The following is a 15,000-nucleotide window of genomic DNA, read 5'->3' on the forward strand; positions in this document are numbered from 1 at the left end:
ATAATGACAGAGACTATCCAGCATGGAAACAGGTCCTTCGGCCCAACTTGTCAATCCATACTAGTCCAACCATCCCTCTAAACTTCCCAGGAGCCCTAGGGTTCAGCAAGAGGTCGCTAGTCTTCCGACATAATTGTGATAAATAGACTAATCACATAGAAATGCATTTTTGAGTCATTTCAGTTTATGAAATCTCTCTCTCTCTCTCTCTCTCTCTCTCTCTCTCTCTCTCTCTCTCTCTCTCTCTCTCTCTCTCTCTCTCGTCTCTCTCTCTCTCTCTCTGCTCTCTCTCTCTCTCTCTCTCTCTCTCCTCTCTCTCTCTCTCTCTCTCTCTCTCTCTCTCTCTCTCTCTCTCTCTCTCTCTCTCCATAGACAGACACAAACTGCTGGGTTAACTCAGCGGGACACGCTGCCAAAAAGTTGCCCCTCAGACTCCTATTAAATCTTTGCCCTCTCACCTTAACAATAAACCAACCAAGTACCGTCCACCAACACCGGCACGGTGGCGCAGCTGTAGAGTTGCTGCCTTACAGCGAATGCAGCGCCGGAGACTCAGGTTCGATCCTGACTACGGGCGCTGTCTGCACGTAGTTTGTACGTTCTCCCCGTGACCTGCGTGGGTTTTCTCCGAGATCTCTCGGTTTCCCCACACACTCCAAAGACGTACGTACAGGTTTGTAGGTTAATTGGCTTGGTAATGTAAAAATTGTCCTAGTGTGTGTAGGATAGTGTTAATGTGCGGGGATCGCTGGTCGGCGCGGACCCGGTGGCCGAAGGGCCTGTTTCCGTGCTGTATCTCTAAAACTATGTCGGTATCATACTTATCACATGTGGGAAATTAGTTTTGCGTTTGTTGGTCGGTTCATAATAACGGCCCAACGACAGCTGCTTGTGAAATTTCACTGTTGACTTCAATGATCCACGTGCTGAAGGGTAATGTAGCTGCAAAGACACTGCATGTGTAGGTGCCAGTGAGTGAAAATAGATGTCTAACCCTCCCCAGTGTTTTATCGTTTGGATGGGACTTCACACACAGGCAACGCACTTTGATGAAGCAAGCATATATCTGCTGAAGGGAAGATGATGCTGGGAACGGGCAGCCAAGGGAATCATCTCAAAGCATCAAAGAAAGGCTGGATCAAAACTGCCCTCGTCATCAGAGCAGAAGAAAGCAAATCCTCAACTGAGTTTGCACAATTAAAATTGTGAAGTTGCGGGTCTCCAGTGGGATTACACCCAGCAGCTCATGGTGCCGGCACTCAGCTATAAAACGACAGCTCGTTCTGTCAACTTTACACTTGCCTCAATGTTATTGAAGCAGAAAACTTTCAACCCTTGTGAAACAAATCTGCTAATGCTCAACAGAAATCCATGAACATCACCAATGGTAAATAGCAAAGTATTAACATATATCACAGGTTGTCATGTGCATTCACATTACGTTTTAGAATTGTTTCTGCATTTCCTAATAGTTTAGTTTAGTTTAGTTTAGTTTAGTTTAGTTTACCTTACATAGAAACGTAGAGAACATAGAAAATAGGTGCAGGAGTAGGCCATTCGGCCCTTCGAGCCTGCACCGCCATTCAATATGATCATGGCTGATCATCCAGCTCAGTATCCCGGTACCTGCCTTCTCTCCATACCCCCTGATCCCTTTAGCCACAAGGGCCACATCTAACTCCCTCTTAAATATAGCCAATGAACTGGCCTCAACTACCTTCTGTGGCAGAGAATTCCACAGACTCACCACTCTCTGTGTGAAGAAATGTTTTCTCATCTCGGTCCTAAAAGACTTCCCCCTTATCCTTAAGCTGTGACCCCTGGTTCTGGACTCCCCCAACATCGGGAACAATCTTCCTGCATCTACGCCTCTCCAACCCCTTAAGAATTTTGTAAGTTTCTATAAGATCCCCCTCAGTCTTCTCAATTCCAGCGAGTACAAGCCTAGTCTATCCAGTCTTTCTTCATATGAAAGTCCCGCCATCCCAGGGATCAATCTGGTGAACCTTCTCTGTACTCCCTCTAAGGCAACCTTAGATTAGTTGGTTCGTTGGTTTAGTTTAGTTTAGTTTAGAGTTACAGCGTGGAAGCAGGCCCTTCGGCCCACCGAGTCCGTGCCCGCCATCGGTCACCTATGTCATCCCACTTTCGCATCATACACACATGAAGCAATTTATAGAAGCCAATTAGCCAACAAACCTGCACGTCTTTAGAACATGGGAGGAAACCGAGTAACCGGAGAAACCGCACACGATCACAGGGAGAATGTGCAAACTCCACACAGACAGACAGCGCCCCGTAGGCAGGATCAAACGAGGACCTCTGGTGCCGTGAGGCAGCAGCTATACTGCTGCGTCACAGTGGCGCGTTGTTAGAGTTGCTGTCTTACAGTGCTGTCCGTACGGAGTTTGTACGTTCTCCCTGTGACCGCCTAGATTTCTCCGGGTGCTCCGGTTTCTTCCCCCCAAACACATGCAGGTTTGTAGGCTTAATTGGCTTCGGTAAATATTGTAAGTTGTCCTTAGTGTGTAGGATTTTTCTTTAGATTTAGAGAATCAGCGCGGAAACAGCCCTTCGGCCCACCGGGTCCGCGCCGCCCAGCGACCCCCCCCCCCACACTAACACTATCCTACACACACTAGGGACAATTTTTTTTACATTTTTACATTTGCCCAGCCAATTAACCTACATACCTGCACGTCTTTGGAGTGTGGGAGGAAACCGAAGATCTCGGAGAAAACCCACGCAGGTCACGGGGAGAACGTACAAACTCCTTACCGTGCCGCCCTGGTTTGATCCCAACTACGGTGCTGTCTGTACAGAATTTGTACGTTCTCCCCGTGACCTGCGTGGGTTTTCTCCGAGATCTTCCCTTTCCTCCCTAAAGACGTGCAGGTTTGTAGGTTACTTGGTTTGGTGAATGAAAAAAAAAAATCCGTAGTGCGTGTAGGATAGTGTTAGCGTGCGGGGATCACTGGACGGCGCGGACTCGGTGGACCGATGGGCCAATTTCCACACTGCAGCCCCCCTAAAATGTTAAGTCACGTAAGACATGTGAAGTGCAATGTTCAAAACGTTTGTCAGAGGTGAGCATATTGACGTGACTGGCTGTTTCTCACCTGGTTGTACAGAGCGCAGACGTGGAGTGCTGTGTTGCCCGAGGCGTTCTGGGCGCCTCCATATTGGCCCCGTAGAAGAGAAGATGCTCCACGTGCTGAACATGGCCGTAGCGACATGCCTGGTAAAATGAAGCACCAATATCATGTCAACATTCAATCTTCAAACAATCGAAAAGACCGACACAGCGTGCTGGAGTAACTCAGCGGTCAGGCAGCGTCTCTGGAGAAAATGGAATAGGTGGCGTTTCGGGTCGGTACCTTTCTTCCGACCGAAAGGAGAAGGGTGGGAACCGGTGGTATGAGAGGGCCAGAACCCGCACATAGTTGAACCAACTCATTGTTCCTTCCACCCTATTATCAGCAACATAATGTTCAATCCAGTGGTGCAGAGAACAGAGTACAATTCACTCGGATCTACTGAGATCCATTGAGAGCAGCATTTACACCAATAAATCCATACACTAAAACTCTCGTCTGTTTGTTTGTTTGTTCCTGAACTACAGCCAAAACGGTGACGATAGCACGACAACTTTAGGCCCACCTTACTCACCGTCGTCCCTTTGGTGCTAATGGAAAAAGTTTCATTGAAATCGGTGTTATATTTTTAAAGTCATTCACATTTTAAAGTTTAAATCTATCTCCTAGGGAGGGAGGAGGGAGGGAGGGAGGGGGGGAGGATAAGGAGGTTGAGGGGGGTGGATTGAGGGGATGGAGTGGGGGGGAGGGGAAGGGGCAGGGGAAGGGGAAGGGGAGGGAGGGGGAGGAGGGAGGATGAGGGGGTTTGAGGGGAATGGAGTCGGGGGGTAGCAGAAGGGGGGAGGGGAAGGGTGAGGGGAAGGGAAAGGGGGAGGTGGAGGGGGAGGGGCGAGGGTGGAGGGGGAGGGGGGAGGGTTGTGGGGGGGGAGTCGGTGGAGGGGAGGGGGGAGGACGGAGGGAGCCGAGGGGAGAGGACGGAGAGAGGGAGGGGAAGGGGGAGGGTGGAGGTGGGAGGAGGGGGAGGCGGGGGAGGGGGAGGGGAGGAGGGGGTCGGGGAGTGGGGGGAGAGGGTGCTCGCACCAATGCAGAGAGGAGGTGTTGGGCCCAACTGGTCCACTTGGTCTAGAATACTAATAAATTTGGGCCGATCAGGAGTTTCTTTTTGCGCTGTTCTGTCTTCCCAGTTGCACACGTCCTCCTCACCAGTTGGAGTGCAGTCCCCGGCCTCCCCTCCACCTCATTGGAAACACTTTGATCTATCTTTAATTGGACTTTATCAGATTTCAATGACTTGCACCAGATGTTAAATCGTTTCAAGATAGACACAAAATGCTAGAGTAACTCAGCGGGTCAGGCAGCATCTCTGGACAGAAGGAATGGGCCACGTTTCAGGTCCAGACCCTTCTTCAGACTGATTTATCTGTGCACCCTGGGCACTGATTGTATTGGTGCATTGTCTTTTCCTTGACTGGATAGCTCCCAAACAAAAGCTCTCACCGTGTACCCCGGTACAATAAACTAAACCATTCGCACAAGCCGCACCAGCTTCTCGTTCTCACCCAACAAGCCGCCAACAATGGCCTGATTCCTCTATCATCGTTATCTTTTGGCATATCTTTCATTCATTGTTCTTTATCTCTCCACATCATCGTCTACACCTCTCATTTCCCTTATCCCTGACCAGTCTGAAGAAGGGTCTCGACCCCGAAACGCGTCACCGCATTCCTTCTCTCCAGAGGTGCTGCCTGTCCCGCTGAGTTACTCCAGCTTTTTGTGGTCTCTCCTCGATTTTAAGACCAGCATCTGCAGCCAGCCTCCGTTCCTGCACAATAAACTAAACTAAACTGGTTGTGACAATTAGTCTGAAGAAGGGACCCGACCCAAAAACAATCACATCCATTTCGCTCCCGAGATGACGCCTGACCTGCTGAGTTACACCACCATTATCTATCTATCTATCTATCTATCTATCTATCTATCTACTATCTATCTATCTATCTATCTATCTATCTATCTATCTATCTATCTATCTATCTATCTATCTATCTATCTAATCTCTATCTATCTATCTATCTAGTCTATCTATCTGACCAAAACTCAGATCTTGTATATATATATATATCCGTATGGACTATCAGTGATTTCGGCAAAACGGTAAACCGGAGCACCACAGATTTTGCACCACCTTCATTACCACTCTCCCGGCTGGTGCCTATAACATTTTTATTTAAATTGGTCGTATATTTTTTTAAGTTGTCCCTTTTGCGTGTGTTAAGTGTAGTGTTAATGTGTGGGGATCGCCGGTCGGCATGGGCTCGATGGGCCGAAGGGGCCCGTTTCCACGCTTGTATCTCGAAACTAAACGTCTAATGGCCTTACGGAGACATGCTAAAATGCAAATGTTTACTGATGTAGAAGCAGCAGGGGCAACGGGCGAGTGAGATCTAGAGTTTAATTAAGATGTAGAGTGTAAAGTTCTGCCAGATCAAAGTTCAGTGCACTTCCCTGGAGATGGCATTTCCATGAAATCATATTGTAAAGAGAGAAAAGCTGAGGTGTTATAAATCAGGACAGCTGGGGTGAGGGTGCACGTGTAACGAAGGACAGCCGCCTTCATTTCCTTCTTCCAGATATTTAATTTCACCAAAAATAGTGAGTAACCATTTCTACTTCTCATCTGAGGAATCAACCACTTTGCAGTGCAGAATTAAAGACGTAGAATAGATTTAAATGCTAGTGCCATGACCCCAATGGTGTTCGGCAGGGATTTCCATGACCTTTGAGTACCTTTTGCACCTCTGAGTCAAATCCATTATTTTCGTTAAGACACAAAAATTCTGGGGTAACTCAGCGGGTCAGACAGCATCTGTGGGAAATAATGGAACAGGGCACGTTTCAGGTCTGGACACTTCACCTATTCTTTTTCTCCAGAGATGTTGCCCGACCAGCTGAGTTTAGTTTAGTTTAGAGATATAGCGTGGAAACAGGTCCCTAGGCCCAACTGAGTCCGCACCGCCCAGCGATCCCCGCACATTAACACTATCCTGCACACACTGGGGACAGTTTGCATTTATACCGAGCCAATTAACCTACAAACCTGCACGTTTGTGGGAAGAAACCGAAGATCTCGGAGAAAGCCCACGCAGTCACGGGTGAGAACGTACAAACTCCGCACAGACAGTGCCCGTAGTCGGAATCGAACCTGGGTCTCTGGCGCTGTAAGGCAGCAACTCTACCGCTGTGCAGCCCAGCGTTTTGTGTCTATCTTCGGTGTAAACCATCATCTGCAGTTCCTTCCTAAGCCATTATTTTAGTGATTCATTTTTCAGAATCTGGGCATCGCTGTACGCCCCTAATTGCCCTCGAGAGGGTGGTGGGCAGATCGCTTCTTGAACTTGTCAGGCACACACGCTTCAATATTTCAGGCTGGCTCCGGATAGCAGCCAACACAATCAAAGACTTGTCCCAGCTCAGCCTCTCTGTCTTGTCCCCACTCCCATCAGAAGATGCAGAAGCTTGAAAGCGCGCACCCCCAGACTCTGGAACAGCTTCTTCCCCCCCCCCCCCCCCTGTTACCAGGCTTCTGAACAGTCCTTTTGTAAGCTGGGGTACTGTCCGATTCACCTGTACCCCACTGGGGAGTTTGGACTTTGTCTCTGGGATTGATGTGCTGCAATGATCAGAACTGTATTCTGCACTTTGCATGTTGCCCTTTGCTCTACATTGAGTTTGAGTTTAGTTTATTGTCACGTGTACTGAGGCACAGTGAGTGGCTTTTGTTGCGGGCTATCCAGTCAGTGAAAAGACAATACATGATTACAATCGAGCCGTCCACAGTGTAGATACATGATAAAGGGAATAACGTGAATAACGTTTTAGTGCCTTTTGTACCTGTACTTCAGTTTGGCTTGATTGTATTTATGCATTGTATTATCTGATTTGGTTTGATAGCATGCAAAGCAAAGCTTTTCACTGTACCTCGGTACATGTAATTAGGGTTGCCAACTGTCCCGTATTAGCCGGGACATCCCGTATTTTGGGTTAAATTCGTTTGTCCCGTACGGGACCGCCCTTGTCCCGTATTAGGCCCGGACGCTGTAGGCCCGGACACTGTAGGCCCGGACACTGTAGGCCCGGACGCTGTAGGCCCGGACGCTGTAGGCCCGGACGCTGTAGGCCCGGACACTGTAGGCCCGGACGCTGTAGGCCCGGACGCTGTAGGCCCGAACGCTGTAGGCCCAGACGCTGTAGGCCCCGACGGTTTAGGTCCCCAGTGAGGCGTGGCCGCTGGCTGGGTGAGGCCACGTGGGGCGTGGGGCAGTGACGTCACCTTGTCCCGTATTTGGGAGTGAGATAGTCGGCACCCTGACACGTAACAATCACAAACCTAAACCTCCCACAGTACTGAAGTTAGATACAAAATTATGAAGTAACTCAGCAGGTCAGGCAGCATCTCTGGAAAAAAGTAGAATAGGTGATGCCAAAATCAGGGCCGGCAACAGATGACCCCAGGGAGGCTGGAGGCCATCATGGCCCATTGTTGGCTGGGGAAGATGTGACAACAGGAGGCATACAAGGATGCGGACAGTGGAACTGGTAGGATGACCAGATGACCAGGGTGGGGGAGAGGGGGTGTGGAGGGGAGGGGAGGGGAGGGGAGGGGAGGGGAGGGGATGCAGGACACCCATAGTACTGCTGGGGATGGAGTTTCAGGATTCAGGCAAGGCGACACATTTCTGAGCAAAACACAAAGTTCTGGAAGAACTTCAAATGCCACAGTTCAGGGGCAACACAGTCTTAGAATAAAGGGGAGGCCATTTAAAACTGAGGCGAGAAGGAACTTTTTCACCCAGAGAGTTGTGAATTTGTGGAATTCTCTGCCACAGAGGGCAGTGGAGGCCAAATCACTGGATGAATTTAAAAGAGAGTTAGATAGAGCTCTAGGGGCTAGTGGAATCAAGGGATATGGGGAGAAGGCAGGCAGGTTACTGATCGTGGATGATCAGCCATGATCACAATGAATGGCGGTGCTGACTCAAAGGGCTGAATGGCCTTCTCCTGCACCTATTTTCTGTTTCTATGTTTCTATGATTCCACAGATTCACCAGACTCGGACTAAAGAAATTCCGTCTGATCTCCTTTCTAAAGGTATCTCCACACTCCACAGGGTGCATTGCTCTGCACAGCACTCCACTCTCAGAGGTGCCAAAGTTCAGATGAAGTCATCAATACAAAACCCACCGGCACTCTCACAAGCTGGATCCCCACAAGGAAGGATCAAACTCCTTATTTTCATGGTTATTCTCCGAAAAATACCACTGACATAGATTGTCCGTTAATCTGCTTTTACCTTTGAGAACCTTGTTTTCAACAATCGCAAGAGTGACATCACTTTTGAGAAATCAAGGGATATGGGGAGAAGGCAGGCACGGGTTACTGATTGTGGACGATCAGCCATGATCACAATGAATGGCGGTGCTGGCTCGAAGGGCCGAATGGCCTCCTCCTGCACCTATGTTTCTATGTTTCTATGTTTCTAACTCAGCGGAAAAGGGAGTATCTGCAGAGGGGACTGGCCGGACAGAGTCCATAGTGGGTGCCTGACCCAGGTGAGTTCCTCCAGCACTTTGTGCTTTGTACTTTCCGGCATCTGCAGTCTCTTGTGTCTCCAATACATTTCCAAGTCAGGTTGATGTACAACTGAAGGGAACCTATGGTGGTGGTGTTCCCACGTTTCAGCTGTTCTGTTCCGTCCTCTTTCTAGTTTACGAAATGCTGGAATAACTCAGCAGGTTCGATCCTGACTACGGGTGCTGTCTGTACGGAGTTTGTACGTTCTCCCCGTGACCTGCGTGGGTTTTTTTCCGGGTGCTCCGGTTTCCTCCCATACTCCAAAGACGTGCAGGTTTGTCGGTTAATTGGCATCGGTAAAATTGTAAATTGTCCCCTAGTGTGTGTAGGATAGTGTTATTGTGCCGGGCATCGATGGTCGGTGTGGACTCGGCGGGCCGAATGCCCTATTTCTGTGCTATATCTCAAAACTAAACTAAACTACAACGATGTGTAGGAAAGAAATGCAGATGCTGGTTTAAATCGAAGGTAGACACAAAATGCTGGAGTAACTCAGCGGGACAGGCAGCATCTCTGCAGAGAAGGAACCCTGCTTCAGACTGAGTGGGTGGGACAGAGATAGAATGTAGTAAGACTAGTGGGAGAACTGAGAAGAGGGAGGGGATGGAGAGAGAGGGAAAGCAAGGGCTATGTAACTTATGAACCTATGCGCAGACTCAATGGGCCGAATGGCCTCATTCTCATCGTCTTAAGATGTCCTATCGTCTTAAGTTCGGATGAGTAGAGGCCCAATTCTCCTCAAAAGGGTTGATGAACCAGTTATTTATTCACAAAATGCTGGAGTAACTCAGCAGGTCAGGCAGCATCTCGGGAGAGAAGGAATGGGCGATGTTTCGGGTCGAGACCCTTCAGCATTTTGTGAATAAATACCTGATGAACCAGTTAAATCTTTCAGAGTTTTTGTTGCAAACAACTTCTCGTCAAATTCACATTTCTCAATTGCCCTGTGGGGATTTGAGGTAACAATTTCCTGACTATCAGTTCATATCTCTGGATTACTCATTCCACAGTGTAATCTCTTCACAATTAAGGTACACGTATTCAGAGCAACAAAAAAAAAGAGGTCCCTTGAAATTACCATGAGATTCTAGTGTTCAATTATTACAATTGCATCTGAAACTCCTCATCTTGATCTGAATGGACCCTGAAGACACCATTGTCATACATCAATGACCCAAGCAGAAATATTAGAGCAGCACGGTGGCCCAGCGGTAGAGTTGCTGCCTCACAGCGCCAGAAACCCAGGATCAATCCTGACCACGGGTGACAATAGACAATAGACAATAGGTGCAGGAGGAGGCCATTCGGCCCTTCGAGCCAGCACCGCCATTCAATGTGATCATGGCTGATCATTCTCAATCAGTACCCCGTTCCTGCCTTCTCCCCATACCCCCTGACTCCGCTATCCTTAAGAGCTCTATCTAGCTCTCTCTTGAATGCATTCAGAGAATTGGCCTCCACTGCCTTCTGAGGCAGAGAATTCCACAGATTCACAACTCTCTGACTGAAAAAGGTTTTTCCTCATCTCAGTTCTAAATGGCCTACCCCTTATTCTTAAACTGTGGCCCCTTGTTCTGGACTCCCCCAACATTGGGAACATGTTTCCTGCCTCTAACATGTCCAACCCCTTAATAATCTTATACGTTTCGATAAGATCTCCTCTCATCCTTCTAAATTCCAGTGTATACAAGCCTAGTCGTATATAGGGTGCTGTATGTACAGAGTTTGTACGTTCTCCCCTTAGCTTTTTCTCCTGGCGCTCTGATTTCCTCCCACACTCCAGAGACGTACAGGTTAGTAGGACAATTGGCTTTGGTAAAAATTGTAAATTATCCCTAAAAATTGAAGGATGGCACGAGTGTGCGGGAATCGCTGGTCGGCGTGGACTCGGTGGACTGAAGGGCCTGGTCCCATGCTGTATCTCCGAAGTCTAAATTTACTCCTTAGAACAGGAAAGGACGAAACTCTCGGCGTCCTGTGGATCGCCAACTCCCGCGATCCAGCATGTTTTGTACTAATTAACTCATTTTAAGGTCTGAAAATGAACTATTAATCTGTGCCTAATTGACCTGCCAGTGCAACCTCTGCAATCTCAGCCGGGAGCGTTGCCGGCTCAAGGAAGCTTTGGTCTAGGAACCCTCCAGCTTTCAATTCCCACAACGATCCCCACCGAACTTGAAAGGAATGTTTCTCCAGCTCAGAGGAAGAAAATCAGGTGGACATTTCTATGGCGTGGTCTCCTGTGGTCCAGGTCAGACACAAAATGCTGGAGTAACTCAGCGGGATGGGCAGCATCTCTGGAGAGAAGGAATGGGAGATGTTTTGGGTCTCGACACGAAACGTCTCCCATTCCTTCTCTCCTGAGATGCTGCCCGTCCAGAAGAGTTACTCCAGCATTTTGTGCCAACCTTCGATTTAAACCAGCATCTGCGGTTCTTTCCTACACATTTTGTGAACTCTGGAAGGGCTCAATTAGCTGGATGCAGGTAGACAATAAACAATAGGTGCAGGAGGAGGCCATTCGGCCCTTCGAGCCAGCACCGCCATTCAATGTGATCATGGCTGATCATTCTCAAGGTAGAAAGATTCCCCAGTCTCGACCCGAAACGTCACCCATTCCTTCCCCCCAGAGATGCTGCCTGACCCGCTGAGTGACTCCAGCTTTTTTGTGTCTATCTTCGGTTTAAAGCAGCATCTGCAGTTCCTTCCTGCATGTTCTGGTCTCCAGTGTCGACACAAAATGCTGGAGTAACTCAGCGGGACAGGCAGCATCTCTGGAGGGAAGGAATGGGTGACGTTTCGGGTCGACACCCTTCTTCAGAACCAGCATCTGGAGTCTGAAGGGTCTCGACCCGAAACGTCACCCATTTCTTCGCTTCCAAGATGCTGCCTGACCCGCTGAGTTACTCCAGCATTTTGTGCCTACCTTCGATTTAAACCAGCATCTGCAGTTTTTTTCCCTACAGCATCTGCAGTTCCTTCCCAAGTGTGTGGGAAAGAACTGCAGATACTGGTTTAAATCGAAGGTAGACACAAAATGCTGGAGTAACTCAGCGGGGCAGGCAGCATCTCTGGAGAGAAGGTAACAGGTGACGTTTCGGATCTGTCTGAATAAGGGTCTCGACCCAAAACGTCCCAAAACGTCACTCATTACCTTCTCTCCAGAAATGCCGCCTGTCACGCTGAGTTATTCCAGCATTTTGGGTGTTGGACAAGAGAGTTTCAACCTACAGTAGTAGTCGAACTTACCTGGTGGATTTCGTGCCATCCATTTTCATCTTTACAGCTGATGAAGGCGTGTTCGTAAAGCAGCAGCTCACAGCAGTAAGGGTCTCCTCCAACCATCACTGTGTGGTAGAGAGGAGTCAGTCCATGGCTGTCCTTGTAGTCCGTCGACGCTCCCAGCTCCAGCAGTGTCTACGGGTAACATAAGGGGTGGATGAGAACGTTTGCTTCAGAGTCATAGAGTGACACAGCATGGAAATAGGCCCTTCGGCCCAACTCGCCCACACCCACCAACAATGGCCCAGCTGCACCAGTCATAGAGTGATACAGCGTGGAAACAGGCCCTTCGGCCCAACTCGCCCGCACCCACCAACAATGGCCCAGCTACACCAGTCATAGAATGATACAGTGTGGAAACAGGCCCTTCAACTCAACTCGCCCACACCCACCAACAATGGCCCAGCCACACTAGTCATATAGTCATAGAGTCATAGAGTGATACAGAGTGGAAACAGGCCCTTCAACTCAACTCGCCCACACCCACCAACAATGGCCCAGCCACACTAGTCATATAGTCATAGAGTGACACAGCGTGGAAACAGGCCCTTCGACCCAACTCGCCAACAATGGCCCAGCCACACTAGTCATATAGTCATAGAGTGATACAGCGTGGAAATAGGCCCTTCGACCCAACTCGCCAACAATGGCCCAGCTACACTAGTCATAGAGTGATACAGCGTGGAAACAGGCCTTTCAACTCAACTTGCCCACACCCACCAACAATGGCCCAGCTACACCAGTCATAGTCATAGAGTGACACAGCGTGGAAACAGGCCCTTCAACCCAACTTGCCAACACCCACCAACAATGTCCCAGCCACTAGTCCCACCTGCCTGCGCTTGGTCCATATCCCTCAAAACCTGTCCCATCCATGTACCTGTCCAACTGTTTCTTAAACGTTGGGATAGTCCCAGCCTCGACTACCTCCTCTGGCAGCTTGTTCCATATACCAACCACCCCTTGTGTGAAAAAGTTACCCCTCAGATTCCTATTAAATCTTTTCCCCTTCACCTTGAACCTATGTCCTCTGGTCCTCGATTCCCCTACTCTGGGCAAGAGATTCTGTGTATCTAACCCAATCTATTCCTCTCATGATTTTATACACCTCTATAAGATCACCCTTCATCCTCCTGCGCTCCAAGGAATCGAGGCCCAGCCGACTCAACCCCTCTCTACAGCTCAGACCCTCTGATACAAAAATACCAAAACCCCCACTCTCACTCTTTTGAAGTTACTGTTTCGCAAACTACAAGTTCACAAAAAAATCCTCCATGAGGAATTCAGTTCGAGCAGCCAATTAACCTACCTGCATCAGGTAAGGAAATGGACAATAGACAATAGGTGCAGGAGGAGGCCATTCAGCCCTTCGAGCCAGCACCACCATTCAATGTGATCATGGCTGATCATTCTCAATCAGTACCCCGTTCATGCCTTCTCCCCATACCCCCTGACTCCGCTATCCTTAAGAGCTCTATCTATCTCTCTCTTGAATGCATTCAGAGACTTGGCCTCCACTGCCTTCTGAGGCAGAGAATTCCACAGATTTACAACTCTCTGACAGAAAAAGTCCGTTCTAAATGGCCTACCCCCTATTCTTAAACTGTGGCCCCTGGTTCTGGACTCCCCCAACATTGGGAACATGTTTCCTGCCTCTAGTGTGTCCAACCCCTTAATAACCTTCTATGTTTTGATTAGATCCCCTCTCATTCTTCTAAATCCCAGTGTATACAAGCCTAGCCTCTCCAGTCTTTCAACATATGACAGTCCCGCCATTCCGGGAATTAACCTAGTGAACCTATGCTGCACGCCCTCAATAGCAAGAATATCCTTCCTCAAATTTGGAGACCAAAACTGCACACAGTACTCCAAGTGCGGTCTCACTAGGGCTCTGTACAACTGCAGAAGGACCTCTTTGCTCCTATACTCAACTCAAAGTGGGAAGTCTAGTCAGAACAGCCAGTATCATGTTCAGAAGCCTAAGGAGCAGATTTAGGCCATTCGACCCATCGAGTTTGCTCCGCCATTCAGTTATGGCTGATCTATCTTTGCCCCCCCCCAACCCCATTCTCGTGCCTTAGTTGAGTTTAGTTTATTGTCACGTGCACCGAGGTACAGGGAAAAGCTTTTGGTGTGTGTGAACCAGTCAGCGGAAAGGCCAATAAACGACTACACTCAGCCATTCACAGTTTACAGATACATGATAAGGGAATATATGTGTGGGAAGGAACTGCAGATGCTGGTTTACACCGAAGATAGACACAAAAAGCTGGAGTAACTCAGCAGGTCAGGCAGCATCTCTCGAGAGAAGGAATGGGTGACGTTTCGGGTCGAGACCCTTCTTCAGACGGTGTTTGAAGAAGTGTCTCGACCCGAAACGTCACCCATTCCTTCTCTCCAGAGATGCTGCCTGTCCCGCTGAGTTACTCCAGCTTTTTGTGTCTATCTATAAGGGAAAAAATGTTTAGGGCAAGATAAAGCCAGTAAAGTCCAATCAAAGATACTCCGAGAGACTCCAGTGAGGAAGATAGTCACTCAGGACCACTCTCTGGTTGTGGTAGGATGATTCAGTTGCCTGATAACAGCTGGGAAGAAACTGTCCTGGAATCTGGAGGTGTATGTTTTCACACTCCTATACCTTTCCCCATAATCTTTGACACACTTACTAATGAAGAACGTGTCAATCTCGGCTTTAAAAGTGCCCAACGGCTTGGCCTCCACAGTCGTCTGTGGTAATGAATTGCACAGCTGCACCTGGAGTTGCCAACTCTCCCGTATTAGCCGGGACATCCCATATTATGGGCTAAATTGGTTTGTCCCATACGGGGCTGCCATTGTCTCATATTAGGCCCGGGGGGGGGGAGGGGGGGTGGAGCTCTAAGCCTGAACACTGTAGGCCCGGACACTGTAGGCCCGGACACTGTAGGCCCGAACAGTGTAGGCCCGGACAGTGTAGGCCCGGACAGTGTAGGCCCGGACAGTGTAGGCCCGG

The 15,000-nt window shown here is 48.9% G+C and overlaps 1 protein-coding gene across 1 annotated transcript in view; it reads right to left on the reverse strand.

The window, feature by feature from the left end:
* Nucleotides 1–15,000, reverse strand: part of LOC144602429 (SH3 and multiple ankyrin repeat domains protein 2-like) — a 248,815-nt gene that overhangs the window by 209,316 nt on the left and 24,499 nt on the right. The window contains 3 exon segments of the mRNA XM_078415547.1: nucleotides 3,120–3,176; nucleotides 3,179–3,238; nucleotides 11,976–12,143. Coding sequence (XP_078271673.1) covers nucleotides 3,120–3,176; nucleotides 3,179–3,238; nucleotides 11,976–12,143 — 285 coding nt within the window.

Source organism: Rhinoraja longicauda, chromosome 18, assembly GCF_053455715.1.
Source record: "Rhinoraja longicauda isolate Sanriku21f chromosome 18, sRhiLon1.1, whole genome shotgun sequence".
NCBI classification, from domain to species: Eukaryota; Metazoa; Chordata; class Chondrichthyes; order Rajiformes; family Arhynchobatidae; genus Rhinoraja; species Rhinoraja longicauda.